At 47.9% G+C, this 18,165-nt stretch overlaps 1 protein-coding gene across 4 annotated transcripts in view; it reads right to left on the bottom strand.

Moving 5' to 3' along the window:
* The window catches only part of SNX14 (sorting nexin 14), a 271,117-nt gene extending 253,299 nt beyond the window's left edge, over positions 1 to 17,818 (bottom strand). For all 4 annotated transcript variants that reach the window (XM_029595485.1, XM_029595488.1, XM_029595486.1 and 1 more), the window contains exon 1: positions 17,613 to 17,818. In XM_029595485.1, the coding sequence (XP_029451345.1) occupies positions 17,613 to 17,749 (137 nt within the window). In that variant the 5' untranslated portion in view covers positions 17,750 to 17,818. The remainder of the gene's footprint in view (positions 1 to 17,612) is intronic.
* Positions 17,819 to 18,165: the final 347 nt, after the last annotated feature.

Here is an 18,165-nt window from a genome sequence, read left to right as displayed (position 1 = left end):
GATAACACATTAGTCAAATCTTTCTTAACTAATTGCTGAAAAGTAAAAATTAATCAACAACCAACCTCGTTTCCTTGTACAACAACTCTACAACCAACAAACAATCAAGGAAACCTCTTGATATGTGGCTTTTTTGTACGGTTGCTAGCTTAGAGTCAGCCTCTTGTTTTGGCTGACTCTTTCAGATAGCTCCCGTGTTTTTTATTCTTTAATTTTCTTTGTCAAACTTCTTTTTCTTTTCTTTTTATATTTTTTGTATGTCAATACTTCTTTAAAACAGTGCCTTATTGTGCTCCCGTTGTGCGGTCAGACCCGTTTTCTAATGTGAACTTTTGAAAAGCAATTAACTTAAGCAGACACAAAGTTAATTATTGCCGCTGCTGTTTGGGTCCGCTTCCGCTTGCCCGACATGGGCCATGTTTCGGCAGAAAACTGCCTGCTTCAGGGGCCACGGGAAACCTTTTTGGTATCCAAATTACGGATTTGCCATCAAGAAGCACTTGGCTCCTGCTAAAATATATGAATAACCAATCAATATCATGCTTGTTCCGTTTTGTTAAAACTATACCACTACTCAAGTCTAAAGCACTTACTATCGCTGCGTCTAAACTTGTTACCGTGCACGGCGCCTTCACTTTGAAATCCGGCGTCTCTCTCTATTCCTGCTCTAATATAGCTTTTCTAAGCCATTCACTGGGCCAATCACTTCGTCTCCCTCGGATCCTGGGTGCTAGCACCCTAGGGTGCTCTACTAATTATGCTAATTTGTGACGTCACCTATCTATTTTATTATAATGATTTTAACCTGCCTGATTGTGTCTCTTAATGTGTGTTTATGTTATTTGTGTATTTGCAGGCTTGGGTACTTATTTTTAAAGCCTTGAAAATACTTAAGACTGCTTCGCAAAAACTAGCGTAAACACTTACTTTTTGGCGGACTAGATGGAGACCTACTGGATGCTCACTTTCTAAAAACTGGGCCTTTTTCCTATATTCTGCGGATCTGATGAGGAACTACCTTATTTGCTTTGATTTTCCCGCGTTAGTTCTTTTGCTTATTTTTAATCGATACCCGATGTCAAATACACTTGTTAATTTCTTGACCCCATGTGTTTACCCGATGTTGCTGCAGACTCCCCGTAATTTTTGTCCGTCTTTCGACCCCATCTATTTAGCGATTTCTGCGGTCCCCAAAAAGTCCGCCAAAAAGTAAGTGTTTACGCTAGTTTTTGCGAAGCAGTCTTAAGTATTTTTAAGGCTTTAAAAATAAGTACCCAAGCCTGCAAATACACAAATAACATAAAACACACATTAAGAGACACAATCAGGCAGGTTAAAATCATTACAATAAAATAGATAGGTGACGTCACAAATTAGCATAATTAGTAGAGCACCCTTGGGTGCTAGCACCCAGGATCCGAGGGAGACGAAGTGATTGGCACAGTGAATGGCTTAGAAAAGCTATATTAGAGCAGGAATAGAGAGAGACGCCGGATTTCAAAGTGAAGGCGCCGTGCACGGTAACAAGTTTAGAAGCAGCAATAGTAAGTGCTTTAGACTTGAGTAGTGGTATAGTTTTAACAAAATGGAACAAGCATGATATTGATTGGTTATTCATATATTTTAACAGGAGCCAAGTGCTTCTTGATGGCAAATCCGTAATTTGGATACCAAAAAGGTTTCCCGTGGCCCCTGAAGCAGGCAGTTTTCTGCCGAAACATGGCCCATGTCGGGCAAGCAGAAGCGGACCCAAACAGCAGCGGCAATAATTAAGTAGACACAAAGTTAAATTAATTGCTTTTCAAAAGTTCACATTAGAAAACGGGTCTGATCGCACAACGGGAGCACAATAAGGCACTGTTTTAAAGAAGTACTGACATACAAAAAAGAAGAAAAGAAAAAGAAGTTTGACAAAGAAAATTAAAGAATAAAAAACACAGGAGCTATCTGAAAGGGTCAGCCAAAACAAGAGGTTGACTCTAAGCTAGCAACCGTACAAAAAAGCCACATATCAAGAGGTTTCCTTGATTGTTTGTTGGTTGTAGAGAAAAGTAAAAATTAGCAGGTTGATTGATCTAGGAGGGACCAAAATAGATTTCTTCTGGACTATAGAAACAATGACATCGTCGTCTATATCTACTTCCTGTGGCACAACTGTAACACACGAAATCAACTAAAAGTGTGCCACTTCTATATCAGTTTTATTTAATGAGACCAGAGGATCAAATGACAACACCTAAGACAAGATTTATTGATAAATGTGAAATAACACTAAGGGGTAGATTTTAAAAGATGTGCGCGCACACATGGATGCACCGATTTTATAACATGCGTGTGCCAGCGCACACATGTTATAAAATCCCATGGCTGTGTGGTGACGCGATCAGGCCTCCTCGAGTTCTCTCCCAGTCCGCTCCAATTAAGGAGTGGACTGGGACGGAACTTCCCTACCCCCTACCCACACTCCCCTCCCCCTAAACCCTCTCTCCTACCTTCCTGTTTTTTGTTTTGTCGCTTACTGCTCCATTGGAGCAGAAGCAACTTGCACGCGCCAGCCAACTGCCGGCGTGCGGCTTCCCAGCACAGTGGCAAATGGCCACTGTACCAGCTGCCTCCAGCCCCACCCCGTCCTCCGGACCGCCCCCTTTTCAGGCCCTGGCACTTATTCGCATGCTGGGCCCGTTTGAAAATTCACCCAGCATGCATAAGGCCCAGGATTTACGCGTGCAGGTGTTTAAAAATCTACCCGTAAGTCTAATAGGTTTATGACTGGTGACTGAGCGCACTCTGAGATCAAGTCACAGGTAGATTCGCCTTCCTACATTTGGTAGTCTTCCAGATCTGTAAGATCGAAGACGCTGTTGGCCTGGTTTGTTTTCATGTGTTTCATCCCTAGATGAAGATTCATCTGAGGAGCTCTGAAACATCCCTTTTTTAGGATATGAGAGATGAAAACAGACATACGTGGGTAAATGGAACCCTGTTTATAGTCTCCCTCATCATGATGAAACTTCTCAAACTTGATTTTCTTAATATCAGCTCTAAAGTTATGAAGCGATTCCTTTTGTGTATCAAATTTCCAAACCCGATTAAGCTATCAATATCAGCAATGACCCCCAAAACTGCCCATCTATATGTAGAGCATTTTGAAGATCTTTTCATTGCTACATCTTTTAAATCTAAGATGTTATTTTGGAAACAATATACTGACATCCTGCTAATAAGGAAAGTCACATCTGTGAAGTTGGAATCATTTATTCAATAGTTGAATGCATGTGACACCAACTGAATTTCATGCAAACATTCAGTCGTGTGTTCCCTTTTCAGGTTTTAAAATCATGATTGCTCATTTTTTTCTTTATTTCGTAAATCTTTAGATAAAGATACTTTACACTTTAAGAGTTACCATCCACAATTAAAAGAAAGTCTGCCGGTGAGTAAATTCCTTCATCTCCATAGGCTATGTTCAGAAACTGATGACTTTAAATGCCAAGCAAGAGATCAAGCACATAGATTAATCAAATCGGGGATTTCTGCACTAAGATGGTAAAATGCGCTTAAACAGGTTTTATTTAATAACAGTGATGTATTGTTACTACCAAGATTGAGGGACAGTCCTGATCATCTAGTGTGCATCCTATTATTTTCAGCCAGAACTATTTGGAAATAGTATAATTATGAATGTTATCTTGTAAACCGCTCTGAACAGATATTTGTAAGTAGGGGTATATAAGAAATAAATACATAAATGCATATATTAATTTCTGAGCTGATTTTCCAAGAGTTGCCAATTTCTGCTTTTTCATATAAATCTCCTATGATTAGAAATGCTTTAGTTCAATCTGATTTGCCATCAGTTACGCCTATAAATTATGATCGCATTGGACATTACCCTTGTGAACCTTGCTCCATGTAACCAATCATTTGCCAGATCATCATTTCTGGTATCACAGACCTGCACTTATGTTAAAGTTCTTTATTGATTACAACTCTACTGGGGTCATTTATATTATTAATGTAATTTGTGCTACTATGGAAAGACCACTTGTCCTTTAAGAGCTTGGATGATCCAATATCACAGCTGTTTGCAGTAACAGCATATGGAATCACAGACGGTCTCACTGTATTTTGGAAAAAAAAAAACCCATGATTTTCTGATCTAAGGTTTGCAGTTATTGATGTGATATTTCCATTAACTTGGTAACATCAACCAATTATTGTTACAACATGAAGCTAGATGATCTACAATTTGGAGTGTGTGGTTCCTTCTGGATCAGAGTTGGATCTCTGTTTTTTTTAATAAATCTATTTTGTAAATACATTTTAATGTTATCATTACAACTAAGTGAGATTGTGTTTCCTACTGACATATGACATGACTGATATTTATTTGACCAATGACCGCACAAGATGGCCTTCTTCCAGTTTATAACATTCTTTTCACTGGTGTTTTTCTGTTCCCAAATTAAAGTTATAATTGGCCAGGCAACCTGGAGCCCCGTTTAAGAAAGTCTCTTGCACAATACGTTCCGAAAAAGATTTGGAGATGGTATGCCGTGTTCCCCCGAAGCAGGCATGTGGATGCCGATACGCCAGTGTCAGATGTTTTACATGGATTTTCATCTAACATAGTAAGGACAGCAGAAAAAGACAGATCTATCCAATCTACCCAGAAAGCTTCTTATGGTAGTAACTGCCGCTCCATGCAGGTTACTCCCATGTTAAAAGGTAGTAATATTAAATGTCAAGGGTAGTAATATTACAAATCAAAACCAAGCAACTGTCAAACCCATAACAAAGTTATTGCTAGCAACATTTTTATAGGATGAGCAACCTTCCTGATAATTCATACAACACTGATGCTTGAATGTGCTTTGCTTTTGGACTTAGCCGTAGAAGCAGTCCTGCGCTTTTTCTCTGCTATCAGTACCCTGAACCATAAACCTGAACCAGCGTTTGTTGTCGAATCCAGTTCCCCCTTCCATCTTCCTCCCCGCCGAAGACAATAGCAATGCTGTAGTTGCATCAAAATCATGTAAGCTAATTGGTTAAGGGTAGTAATCCCCATGCCTTCTATTAGAGGTAGTAGCTACCACTCCATACTGGTTCTCCCATGCACCCCTTTTCTTAATTTCCAACTCTAGCCTTTAGGGATCCACAGTGTTTATCCCATTAATTTTTGTATTTGTTTACTATTTAAATCTTCACTTCTTCCAGAAGGGCATTTCAGGCATCCACCACCCTCTCTGTGAAAAATTATTTGCTGACGTTGGTTCTGAGTTGTCCCCCCTGAAGTTTCATAATGTGACCCCTAGTTCTACTGTTTGCTTTCCTCCAAAAAAAGATTTAAGGAACATGCATCATTAAAATCATTCAGGAATCTGAAGGTCTGTATCATAACTCCCCTGTGCCTCCTCTCTTCCAAGATATACATATTCAGATCTTTCAGCCTCTCCTCATATGTCTTCCAATACAGAGCCCACTCCATTTTGGTCACCCTTCTCTGGAGCGCCTCCATCCTGTCTCTATCCTTTATGAGTTACAGTCTCCAGAAATGAACACAGTACTCCAGGTGAGGCTTCAGAAAGGTCCTTACAAGGGCATTAATCACCTCCTTTTTCTTACTGGTTATTCCTAGCTCTATGCAGCCCAGCATTCTTCTGCCTTTGGCAATTGCCTTGTCACATTGCTTCGCTGCCTTCAGATCGTCAGACACTAATCATCCCAAGGTCCCTCTCCTAGTCCATGCACATTAGTCTTTCACCCCTCATCATATACAGCTCTTTGGATTATCGCACCCCAAATGCAGGACTCTACTTCTTGGCACTGAATCCCAGCTGCCAAGTCTTTGTCCACTATTCAAGCTCTCTTACTTTTCATTCTCTCTACTCCTTCAGGCATGCCCACTCTATTGCAGACCTTAGTGTCATCTGCAAATAGAAAAACATTTATCTTCTATCCCTTATGCAATGTTGCTCACAAAGATAATGAACAGAATTAGTCTCAAAACTGATCTCTGTGGCACTCTACTTAACACTGTTCTCTCTTCAGAGTATGTGCCATTTACCATTACATGTTGTCTGTCAGTCAACCAGTTTGTAGTCCACGCCACCACCCTGGCGCAGAGTCTCAAGCTTCTCATTTTATTTACAAGCCTATGTGGGATGGTATCAAAAGCTTTGCTGAAATCCAAGTAAATCACATTGAGCGGTCTTCTTTGATCCAATTCTCTAGTCACCCAATAAAAAAAAGTCAGCAGAACCTTCCCCTGATAAATACAAGCTGCCTCTGGTCCCACTGGATAGTAGACAGTTCACTATCCTTTCCTTCAGCAATATCTCCATTAAATTTTCCCACCACCAAGGTGAGGCTAACTGGCCTGTAGTTTCCAGCCTCCTCTCTGCTACCACTATTGTGATGTGGGACCACCACAGCTCTTCTCCAGTCTCGCGGCACCATTCCTGTTTTCAGGGATCTATTGAAAAGGTCTTTCAGCAGACCCACCAGCAAATCTGAGCTCCCTGAGATGTAACTAATCCGGCCCCATGGCTTTGTCCAATTTCAGTTTTCCTGGCTCTTCCCATACATTCTCTTCTGTAAATTGAGTTTAGTTTACCCCACCCCCACCTTCAGTCTTTTCAAACACAACGGTCTTTCTCCAGGGTTTTCATTTGTGAATACCAAAACTGAAGTATTTGTTTAATATTTCTGTAATTTCTTCATCTCTATCCACACATTGCTCCATGTCACCTTTCAATTTCACTATACCACTTCAGGTCTCCCTTCTTTCTTTCATATATCTGAAATATAGGTGTCATTTACTGTAAGCAGGGTGAAACACTGCGATTTAATTGGAATTTCATCAGTTGATTTTACTGGAATTTTTATGCTTTTGCTTGGTGCAGTAATACCTTTCAATTAAACCACTGTAGAAGTAATTGAAACGGGTGGAGAAGTAGCCTACTGGTTAGAGCAGTGTTCAAATCCCACTGCCGTTCCTTGTGACCCTCCATTGCCTCAAGTACAAATTTAGATTGTGACCCATCTGGGGACAGGGAAATACCTACAGTACCTGATTATAATCAGCTGTGAAGTGCCTGAAAAGTGGAATATAAATAAGGATAAAGCCATACACTGGGGCTTGCACAGCAGTATCTGCAAGTCACCTGTGACAGCAATCAACCCCTTTCTATTCAAAGCATTAATGTGGGAAATAAAAGTATATGGAGACAAAAGTCTATTTACTATACACTCAGTCTGAAAACACACAGCAATGAATAGCTAACCAGCATTATTTGTTTTTTCAGTCCATGTCCAGGAATTGATTTTATCACTTCAAGCAGATGTAATATTACTAAGGACGACTTTGGATACAGAAGCTAATCATCAGTCAAATGGAACAATCTAGATTATGGAACTCGCTTAACTTAAAACAAAATAGCATCACTGCATAATGCTTATAAATGCCAGTTTACCAAAAGGGGGGAAAGGGCCTTGGATTCAGATGACAGCCAACACTGGGCCCCAACTTTTACAGTCCAGGGTATGGATATGCAGACAATAGGGAAAAGTGTTACAGGCTGCTTCCACGGTCAAGTGCAAAAGCACATTTAAGCTGCACTGTCCAAATTAACATGGCTACTCCACCCTGCAAAAATTTTACCAACAGTAATTTTGTAATGGGTTTGACACTTGCTTAGTTCTGATTGTAATTATTACTAGCCTTAACCTAAGGCTTGAGGGTAACCTGCACAGAGAAGAAAATTATTCCTTACCTGCTAATTTTCGTTCCTGTAGTACTTAGGATCAGTCCAGACCGTGGGTTATGTCCCCCGTCCAGCAGATGGAGTCAGAGCAAACTTCCAAGGGTGCTGACATAAGCCTGTGCACCCCCTAGGGATCCTCAGTATCGAGAATATCAAAGCCCAGAGACAAAACACTTGACAGGAAAGTAGGATGGATCAAGCACCAATCAAATTGTAACCACAAAAAACAAATAACCAATGCAACTTGCAATGAGAACTGTGAAAGAACTAGGCAACAACACAAACATCAGGATGTAGGAGTAGGAGAGACAGAGGATAGACCGTACACGAGCAGGCGTCTGACCAGCACTTAGCAAACCCGGGTGGGCGTCTGGACTGATCCTAAGTACTACAGGAACGAAAATTAGCAGGTAAGGAATAATTTTCTTTTCCCTGTACGTACTAGGATCAGTCCAGACCGTGGGATGTACCAAAGCTTCCCTAAACCGGGTGGGTCCCTGAAGACCCTGCTCGGAGAACCCTGTCTCCAAAGGAACCCGAATCACCTACCGGTAGTTGCAACCGGTAATGCTTCGAGAAGGTGTGTAGCGACTTCCATGTCGCCGCGCGACAGATTTCCTGAATGGGAACATGTTGAGACTCTGCCCGGGACGTGGCCAGGGCACGCAACGAATGGGCCCGGACTCCCTCCGGGGGCGCCTTCCCGGCGCCGATGTAGGCCGAGGACACCGCTTCCTTGAGCCACCGGGCGATAGTCGTCTTAGACGCTTGCAGTCCTTTCTTATTACCGGACCAAAGCACAAAGAGATGGTCGGACGCCCGGAACTCATTGGTCACTTCCAAGTAGTGCAGCAGAGAACGCTTCACGTCGAGACGCCGGAGGGCCTGGGGCGCATCCGACGGGAAGGCCGGCAGCTCCACCCACTGGTTCAAGTGGAAGGAGGACACCACTTTAGGTAGGAACAAAGGAACCGTACGAATGGAAACTCCCGAGTCTGTGAAGCGTAGAAACGGTTCCCGGCACGAGAGTGCCTGAAGCTCGGAGATGCGCCTCGCCGAGGCTATGGCAACCAGGAACACCGTCTTAAGTGTGACGTCCTTGAGGGAGGCCTGCCACAGTGGTTCGAAGGGAGCCTGTCCAAGGAGCCGGAGAACCAGGTTGAGATTCCAGGAGGGATAGGGGTGCCGCACTGGCGGCCGCAGGTGCTTGACTCCCTTGAGGAAGCGCGAGACGTCCGGATGAGACGAAGGATCTGGATTTCCCGTGGTACGAGCCAGGGAGGCTAGAGCAGAGACTTGCACACGCAGGGAGTTGTAGGAGAGACCCTTCTCCAAGCCCTCCTGGAGGAAGGCCAGGACCTGACGGAGCGAAGGTGCGGTCGCAGATGCTCCACGCCCAGCACACCAGACCTCAAACACCTTCCAGACCCGTACATAGGCGACTGAAGTGGAGGTCTTACGTGCCTTGAGAAGAGTGTCTACCATGGTTACTGCGTATCCTTTGCGCAGGAGACTCTGCCTTTCAAAAGCCAAGCCGCGAGACAAAAGTGTTCCGCCTGGTCCGAAAATACCGGACCCCGATGGAGCAGCCGCGGAAGGTGCGACAATCGCAGAGGTCCGTCCACTACCAGGTTGAGTAGATCCGCAAACCACGGACGCCGCGGCCACTCTGGCGCCACCAGGATGACCTGCCCTGGATGATCTTCTATCTTCCGCACCACCTTGCCCACCAGAGGCCACGGAGGGAAGACGTACAGCCGAAGACGAGGGGGCCAGGGTAGCACCAGGGCGTCCACTCCTTCCGCCCCGTGGTCTCTTCTCCGACTGTAGAACCGCGGAGTCTTTGCATTGCAAGACGTTGCCATGAGGTCCATGGCGGGTGTTCCCCAGCGCCGAGTGATGAGCGACATTGCCTCGTCGGAGAGAGTCCATTCCCCTGGGTCCAGCGTCTGCCGACTCAGGTAGTCCGCCTGAATATTGTCCACGCCTGCGATGTGGGAGGCCGCCAGGCGGTCGAGGAACCGCTCCGCCCAGGCCATGAGACGGGCCGCTTCGATGGCCACACCCGGGCTCTTGGTGCCTCCCTGACGGTTGATGTAGGCTACCGTGGTCGCATTGTCCGAGAGAACGCGGACCGCCTGTTGTCGGATGAGGGGCAGGAATTGGATGAGCGCCAACCGGACTGCCCTGGTCTCCAGGCGGTTGATCGACCAGGCCGACTGTTCCTGCGTCCACTGCCCCTGGGCCGAGCTTCGGAGACACACAGCCCCCCAGCCGGTCAAACTGGCATCGGTAGTGACCACAATCCACTCCGGCGACTCCAGGGGACACCCCTGTGCCAAGTTCCTGGGGTCCAGCCACCAACGAAGGCTGAGTCTGGCCGCCGGCGGAAGAGGTAGTATCGCCTGATAGTCCTGCGAGACCGGTTTCCACCGCGAGAGTAGCGCCATCTGTAGAGGCCTCAGGTGTGCAAAGGCCCACGGCACTAGGTTGATGGCGAAAGCCATCGATCCCAGGATCTGCAGATAATCCCTCGCTGTTGGGACTGGAAGAGAGGCAAAGTGGCAAATCTGCTCTCTGAGCGACTGGGCCTTGTCCGGCCGCAAGAAGACCTTGCCTTGAGCGGTGTCGAAGCGCGCTCCTAGGAAGTCCAACTGCCGCAACGGGAGGAGACTGCTCTTGCCGAAGTTGACTACCCAGCCCAGAGACTGAAGAAATTCGACCACCCTGTCGACTGCTTGCTGCCCTTGAGAGAAGGTCTTCGCTCGGATGAGCCAGTCGTCCAGGTATGGATGTACTAAAATCCCCTCTCTTCGGATCTTGGTGAACGTCCTGGGCGCCGTCGCCAACCCGAAGGGGAGGGCCTGGAACTGGAAGTGTTGCCCCAGTATCTTGAAGCGGAGGAGCCTGTGATGGTCCGGGTGTATCGGAATGTGTAAGTAGGCCTCCGTCAGATCCAGGGAGGCCAGGAATTCCCCCTGATGAACAGCCGCGATGACCGAGCGAAGGGTTTCCATACGGAACCGGGGTATCCGGAGGACCTTGTTGACTTCCTTGAGGTCTAAGATGGGACGAAAGGATCCATCCTTCTTGGGCACCACAAAGTAAATGGAATAATGACCCGAGCCCACTTCTCCGGAGGGGACGGGTGAGATGGCCCCCAGGGCTAGGAGCCGGTCCAGTGTGCTTTGTACTCCCAGGCGTTTGTGACTTGACCCGCAGGGTGAGAAGACGAATCTTTCTTTGGGGAGATACCGCAAATCCAAAGCGTAGCCGTGCCTTAGAATATCTAGGACCCATTGGTCCGTGGTGATGTTGGCCCACTCCTCGTAAAACCAGGCTAGTCGTCCTCCGATCCTCGGGAGGGAGGAGTGAGCCGGCCTGACATCATTGGGTAGACTTGCCGGAGGAGCCCTGCGCCGAAGAGTCCCTGGGTGGTCTACGGCCCCGAAAGGACCGGGTCCATGACTGAGACCTGTTCGAGGGGTTTCTCGGACTCTGAGACCTGGAGCCCCGAAATCGCCGTTGAGAGCGGTACCGATTCCTGGAGAAGGAAGTAGACGGACGATAAGACCGCTGGCGGTCCTCGGGCAACCTATGTACGGAATTTTCCCCCAGGGATTTGATGATCTGGTCAAGATCCTCACCGAAGAGGAACCTACCCTTAAAAGGTAGAGACCCTAGGCTGGATTTGGACGAAGCGTCCGCCGCCCAATTTCGAAGCCACAGCAGGCGCCTGGCGGAAACAGCCGAAACCATGGTCCTTGCCAGGACTCGCAGTAAATCGTGGAGGGCATCGGCCCCGTAGGCAATGACGGCCACCAGCCGGTCCGCTTGCGCCGTTTCCTCCAGGGGTAGTTGCTGTGAAGTAAGTAGCTGCTGCACCCACCGAAGACCGGCTCGCTGGGTAAGAGAGCCACAAATAGCAGCACGGACCCCCAGCGCCGAGACCTCGAAGATCTTTTTGAGGCAGACTTCTAGCTTTCTGTCCTGTACATCCCGGAGGGCCGTTCCCCCTGTCACGGGAATCGTGGTCCTCTTAGTGACGGCAGAGACTGCCGAGTCGACCTTGGGCACTTTAAGCAGGTCCAAGAAATCGCCGGGGAGAGGGTAGAGCTTGTCCATCGCTCTGCCCACTCTGAGAGATGCCTCCGGCGTGTCCCATTCCCGCACCAAAAGATGGAGGAAAGACTCATGAATCGGGAACGTTCGCGCTAGGGGATGTAAGCCCGCCAGGACAGGGTCCCCTTTGGAGCTACCTGAGGCTACGGAGGGGGCTGGGGGCCCCGGCGGCTCGACGGGCGGATCGAGATCCAATTCCTGGAGGACGTGTGGGATGAGGTCAGACAGCTCCTCCTTACGGAAGATCCGGAGCACTCTCGGGTCGTCACACTCCAGGTGCGCTGCCAGGAGCGAATCATCGTCAGCCGTCGAAGCCGGGTCACTCTCAGGATCCTGCGTTGGAGCCACTCCGCTGGGTGGAAGAGCCAGGAGCGTTTTATGGCCGCCCCCCGAGGGCGCTGGATTGGCCCCCCCCACCCCCACCAGTCGGGGCATCTTCGCGGGCGTGGGGTTCGCTGGAGCACCACCTGGGGATCCCCCCGCCGGCTGCAGGCTCTGGAGGTACGCCTGATGCATCAAAAGGACAAAGTCCGCCGTGAACCCCCCTGCTGGTGGAGGAACGGCGAGCGAGAGGTCCTTGGAGGGGCCCGCAGCGATGGGGGGGGACGATGGCGCTAGGATCGGCCTGAAACGCGGCGAAAAACCATGTGGAGACTCCTCCGCCTCCGAGTCAGCCGCGCTCTCCAGCTCTAAAATGGCCGCCGCTCCCGCCAAAGAAGGGGGCGGGGCCCTTCCCCTGGAGCCGCGGCGATCCGAGCCCGACGGCAAAAAGGTCGGGGAAGCTGGTCCGGTCTCTCCCCCGGGGAGATCAACCCCGGAGGACCCGTCTCGCGATCCGCCCTGCCCCGGGTCGGCGCCAGGAGACCCCTTAAGGCGCTGCATGGTGCGCGGCCGGGAAGAAGAGTCCCCTCAGCGACCGTCCCTAGGCCGGAGCCGAGCACTGCGCGCCGCGGGAGGAGCGGGCTCGTCCGCCCAGGCTCAGACAACAAACCCTCCCCTCAGGAGCAGCAGGGGAATGAGACTTCCCTGCTGCCGCGGCCCCGGGGAATGGAGACGTCGTGGGGCCGAGGGGGAGGGGGTGCGAATCGCGGCGCGCGTAAGGGGAGAGGCTGGCCCCACCAGCATCCACCTGAGCCGTCCGACGGTGAACCTGTGAAGAAAAGATGACAAAACACACCGCCGGAAGAGAGGAGAAGAGAGAAAAAGGCAGGCAAGAGAAAATACCCAGTCCCGCTGGCAAGCTGACTAGGGCTGAGAGACCCGGGCAGGGGCTCAAGCCTCCCTGAAGTGAGAAGAAAAAAAATTTTCCTTTTTTTTTTTTTTTTTTTTTGTCTATTTAATAATTTAGAAGCCCAGGTCTGCTTGATCCAGTCCCGAAAGAAGAAAAGATGATAGAAAAAAAAAAATGTAGCAGAGGCCACACACTGGGGAAGCAAAGGTTCCCCCACTCACATCTGCTGGAGTCAGAGAGATACTGAGGATCCCTAGGGGGTGCACAGGCTTATATGTCAGCACCCTTGGAAGTTTGCTCTGACTCCATCTGCTGGACGGGGGACATAACCCACGGTCTGGACTGATCCTAGTACGTACAGGGAACAGCAGTTACTACCATAAGAAACTTTCTGGGAAGACCGGGAGGACCATTTGGTCTTTTTCTTTCTGCTATTACTAAGCTACAATATCACTCTACATTTTAAAACTGATAGACATCTGCCTTACTCTCAGGCTTCTTAGTGCCCACAATTTCAAATGGTCTTCTTTCAAATGAATCTAAAACATATTGACATTGCACTATCAGGCCGATACAGTAAATTTCACCGCAGAGCGGGCGAGTGCCCGCTCTCCCGGCACGCGCACAGGCCACTCTCCTGTGCGCGCGATTCACTAAAACAAATTATTCAAATTAGGGCCTGCGGTAAAAAGAGGCGCTAGGGACACTAGTGCATCCCTAGCACCTCTTTTTTGACAGGAACGGCGGGGCTGTCAGCAGGTTTGACTTTTGAAACCTCCGACTTAATATCGCCATGATATTAAATCGGAGGGTGCACAGAAAAGCAGTTTACTGCTTTTCTGTGCACTTTCCTGGTGCCAGCAGAAATTAATGCCTACCTTTGGGTAGGCACTAATTTCTGAAAGTAAAATGTGCGGCTTGGCTGCACATTTTACTTACTGAATCGCACAGGAATAACTAATAGGGCCATCAACATGCATTTGCATGTTGCGGGCGCTATTAGTTTCGGGGGGAGGGGGGGCGGGAGTTGGACGCACGTTTTCGACGCGCTATTACCCCTTACTGAATAAGGGGTAAAGCTAGCACGTCAAAAACGCGCGTCCAAACTCTGGTTAACAGTGCGCTCCGCTGAAGTGCACTGTACTGTATCAGCCTGTATGTGTTTTAAGTTCCTATTATAGAAAAACTGGACAGCAAGTGCCATAATACATTGGAGGGTACACTGCTTCTCAGCCATTTTAGCTAAAATCAAAATGTAAGGTCCAAGTCACGAGCCAGGTATTGTCGCTTGCCTGAATTTCAGAATTTGTATACCAGACCAATGGTGACTAGCTAATGTCTGGAGGATTAAACATCTCAAATTAAAAAACTAATAATCTTCAAAAAAAACAAACCCATTTTGCACTGAGCAAGGCTTCCCAAAACAGTTCTGGTAATCCTGTAGTCCAGGGGTCCCCAACCACCGGTCCGCGGACCAGGACGTTGGGGGTTTGTTGCTGGTCCACGGCGCCACCCCCGACCAGCACTAAACTACTGCTGTGCTATGTGCCAGATACACACAGCAAGAAGATCAGCAGGGCCGTGGTGGAGCTCATGTCACCACGACCCGAAGAAAAAGGTCACGTCTAAATGTGCAGGTGCTCCTCCTTCTTCCTGCCTGCACGGCCCCGGAAGAAAAATGTTGCCAGAGCCACGCAGGCAGGAAGGAGGAGGAGCATCAGCCGCGTGCAGAAGAGGAGCAGTGCGGCCTGAGAAGACCAGGGCCGCTGCAGAGCCCATCCTGTGGCGACCCATAAAGAAGCGGCCCAGAGGTGAGAGAGAGGCTGAGTGTGTATGTGTGCGTGTATGAGATGAGTTGAGAGATTGTGTGTGGGAGTGAAGACCTGAATGTTTGCAGAGAAAGCATGTGAGAGCGACAGCATGTGACAGAGAGAGACTGTGTGTATGAATGATTGTATGAGAGAGAGAGTGTGTGAGTGTGAGTGTGAGTGTGTGTGTGTGTGTGTGTGTGTGAGAGAGAGAAAGCATGTGAGAATGAAAACCGGACACTGTGTTTGAGGGAAGAAGACAGATGGCGAGAAAAGAAATAGAAAAAGAGACAATATAAAAGGAATTGGCAAAAAAATAAGAAAGGGAAGGTGGAAAAAAAAGCCTGTGACCAACCGATTAGAAAACTAAGATCAGACAGCAAATGTAAAAAAAAAATTACTTTTTACTGATTAACACATGTAATCTTTGGGAATGTGCAAGAATAGCACTTTCTCTATGCAGATCTCACAATGTACAAGATCAGCATGGAGGAACTGGAAGCCCACGGGGCCTGCACAGAGGAGGCAGCAGAATGGGCTTCAGTGCCAGTAACAGCAATCAGCACCTCCCCAATAGCAACACGGCAGCAGAGGAATGAGAGAGGCTCTGAGGTTGCTGGCAAAAGAAAGAGAAAGGGTCTCTGCCTTTAGTGTGTGCATGTGTATGAATGGGAGTCTGCCTGGGGGTGTATGTGTGTGAATGCATGGGTGCCTGCCTGAGGGTGTGTCTGTGTATAAGAATGAATGGGTGTCTTCCTGGGGTTTGCTCACAGCCAGGGGAGGTCATGAGAAGGAAGGCGTCAGGTGGAGGAGAGAGGTGTGAAGTTTGGAAAACAAGGGAAACAAGCCCGGTGCTCCCACTCATTCTGAACCTATGGTGAGTTGAGTCACATTCACATTATAAATGTCATAATTAAATAAGTATGCACTAAAATCCAACCCCCTCCATAACCCCGCCCCCATATGACCAAAGCCCCACCCCCACCCCGCCACGGAAAAATGGTCTTGCTTGAAGCCGGTCCCTGGTGCAAAAAAGGGTGGAGACCACTGCTGTAGCAGACAGGTCCCTGCACCCCGAAACTTGCTTACAAGTCTCATTGGACTAAAAGGAGATTCACCTTTGATACCACACCTATTTAAACCTCTAGCCAGCAGAGTGACTCTGCTAGCACAATGAATCCCTAAATTCACCACGGAGCTGGGTCTGTAAGGGCTGCTCTGAATCTGGTTGAGCTGTTTTGGATCTCACTCGCTTGCCTGCTAACCATACTTTTGTTTCTCAAGCATATTTTAAGACAGGACATATCCATATTATGTTGGATACATTTTCCTTTAATTAAAGCTGTTGTGAACTATGCCTGTGACATCTGTGCCCTGATCAGATTCTAACAGAGAAAAGGTTTAGGAGACCCTAAGTTCCTTGATCTAGGCCTTTCAACTGAATTCTGCATTGTCCATGCAATGGGCATCAATAGCAGACTAAAAACATTCCACCTAAGCTGCAGATATTTATCCTGTAGAGAGCTCATTCCCACTGCTCAATAACTCCAGCTTTTCCTCTTGTGTATATTTCACAAAGATGGAGCCATTCAACAATCACATACCAGTGCAAAAAAGTGGAAACAACTTCTAGAAAAAGAAAAAAAAAAGTATCACACTGCAAACTCAATATTGAAGACCTAGGCGGGAAAAAACCCCCAACTCAAAACGGTAAGTCTATGCTGCTGATTGGCAGCAATCACAATTATGTTCTATCTGTACTTGAAATCCTAGAACTTGGACCAAAACCTCTATGATATGTAAACATCAGTGTGGGCTGGTGGTACAATGGGTAGTAACATTTCCAGCATCATAATTTATAAACTTTTTTTTTCCAGCAGGACAGTCCAAAACATTATAGTCATGTATAATACATGATGGCAACATTTACAGTGCAACACCAAATATTTACATCACAAAACAGTGCACAGAAAATAACTAGTCAAATACAGTATACAATACAAATAAACCATTATTGTTGTAAGCAGTGAACTTTGGGACTGTTCTAGAGGAGACTACAACATAGATTACCATAAAACACAAAATAACTACCATGCTACATTTAAGCTGACAAATGTCAACAATAATATGTGGGTAGATCTCTCGAACCCTCTTCCCCATTACCTCTCTGCTTGTTCCTACTTTTCTGAGTCTCCTCCATCTATCTTTTCTCCCTCCTTTCTATAGTTTCTCTTTATATGCTCTCTATTTCTAGTCCACCTGCCACTTCCCCCGCTCCCATCCTCCTCCACCCTCTATTGATATCGCACCACACCAGCCAGAACAGATTTGTTCTCTCGGCTTCTAAATGTTTTATTTTTTTTTGGTGGCGTGATTGCAGCTCGCGCCTACTTAACCTGACCCTCTCCCCTTTACCGCATGTGCCTGAAGCTGAAAAGCCTCTTGGCACTGCCTGGGGACTTTGGCTGTCCCAGCAGCCTGCTACATCTCTTATAAGCATTTGGGTAGAGTTTGAAAGGTTCTCTCCTTTATCCAAGTACTCTTCTCCTCTTGTTTTTCATTTTAGGGCTTGTTAACTCAAACGTCCCCTGGGCTGAGGGCGCCTCCAGCTCCTCCGAGGAAAGGAGCGCGACAGAGAGCCCAGTGCCATACTCGGGGTAGTCACCACCGCCGCCTTCCCGTTACCTGTGGAGCAGCAGCGTGGCGAGCGACAGGACGAGCAAGAGGCAGCAGAAGAGCGGGTACTGGCGGCAGGCCTCGCGCATGGCGTCCACCCGCAGGCTCTGCCTGAGGTTATGCGCCGCCGCCCGGAGGCGCCCCATGTTTGACAGGAGAAGACCCGCACGGGCGGCCGCCGCCTTCCCTCTCTCCCCTCCCCTCCTCAGTCTTTACAGACAGCCCCACCCCTGACAGGAAGTCGGGCTCGACGACGTCATCCGTCGGCGGCTCACGTGGCCAGACGCTTGTTCACTGTCCCAGCCCTGATGAGCGCGGTACGTGCTGAGGCTGCCGCCTCCAATCGACGCGTGCTTGCGTGCCTTCGCCAGTGTTAGGCTGCTACCTGTTGAAAGTTTAAAAAAAAAAAAAATCCCTACACATTAAGCACTTTAGAAAACGAAATATTTTTGTTTATATAGGCGGAAGCGTTGCGAGGTACCTAAGATGCTGGGCACGGGCTCATAGAGTCGCTCGCACTTTTGATAATTAAACTTAATTGCAATTAAAAAAAAAAAATAAA

Source organism: Rhinatrema bivittatum, chromosome 3, assembly GCF_901001135.1.
Source record: "Rhinatrema bivittatum chromosome 3, aRhiBiv1.1, whole genome shotgun sequence".
Taxonomy (NCBI): Eukaryota; Metazoa; Chordata; class Amphibia; order Gymnophiona; family Rhinatrematidae; genus Rhinatrema; species Rhinatrema bivittatum.
This window is presented reverse-complemented; position numbering and strand designations above follow the sequence as displayed.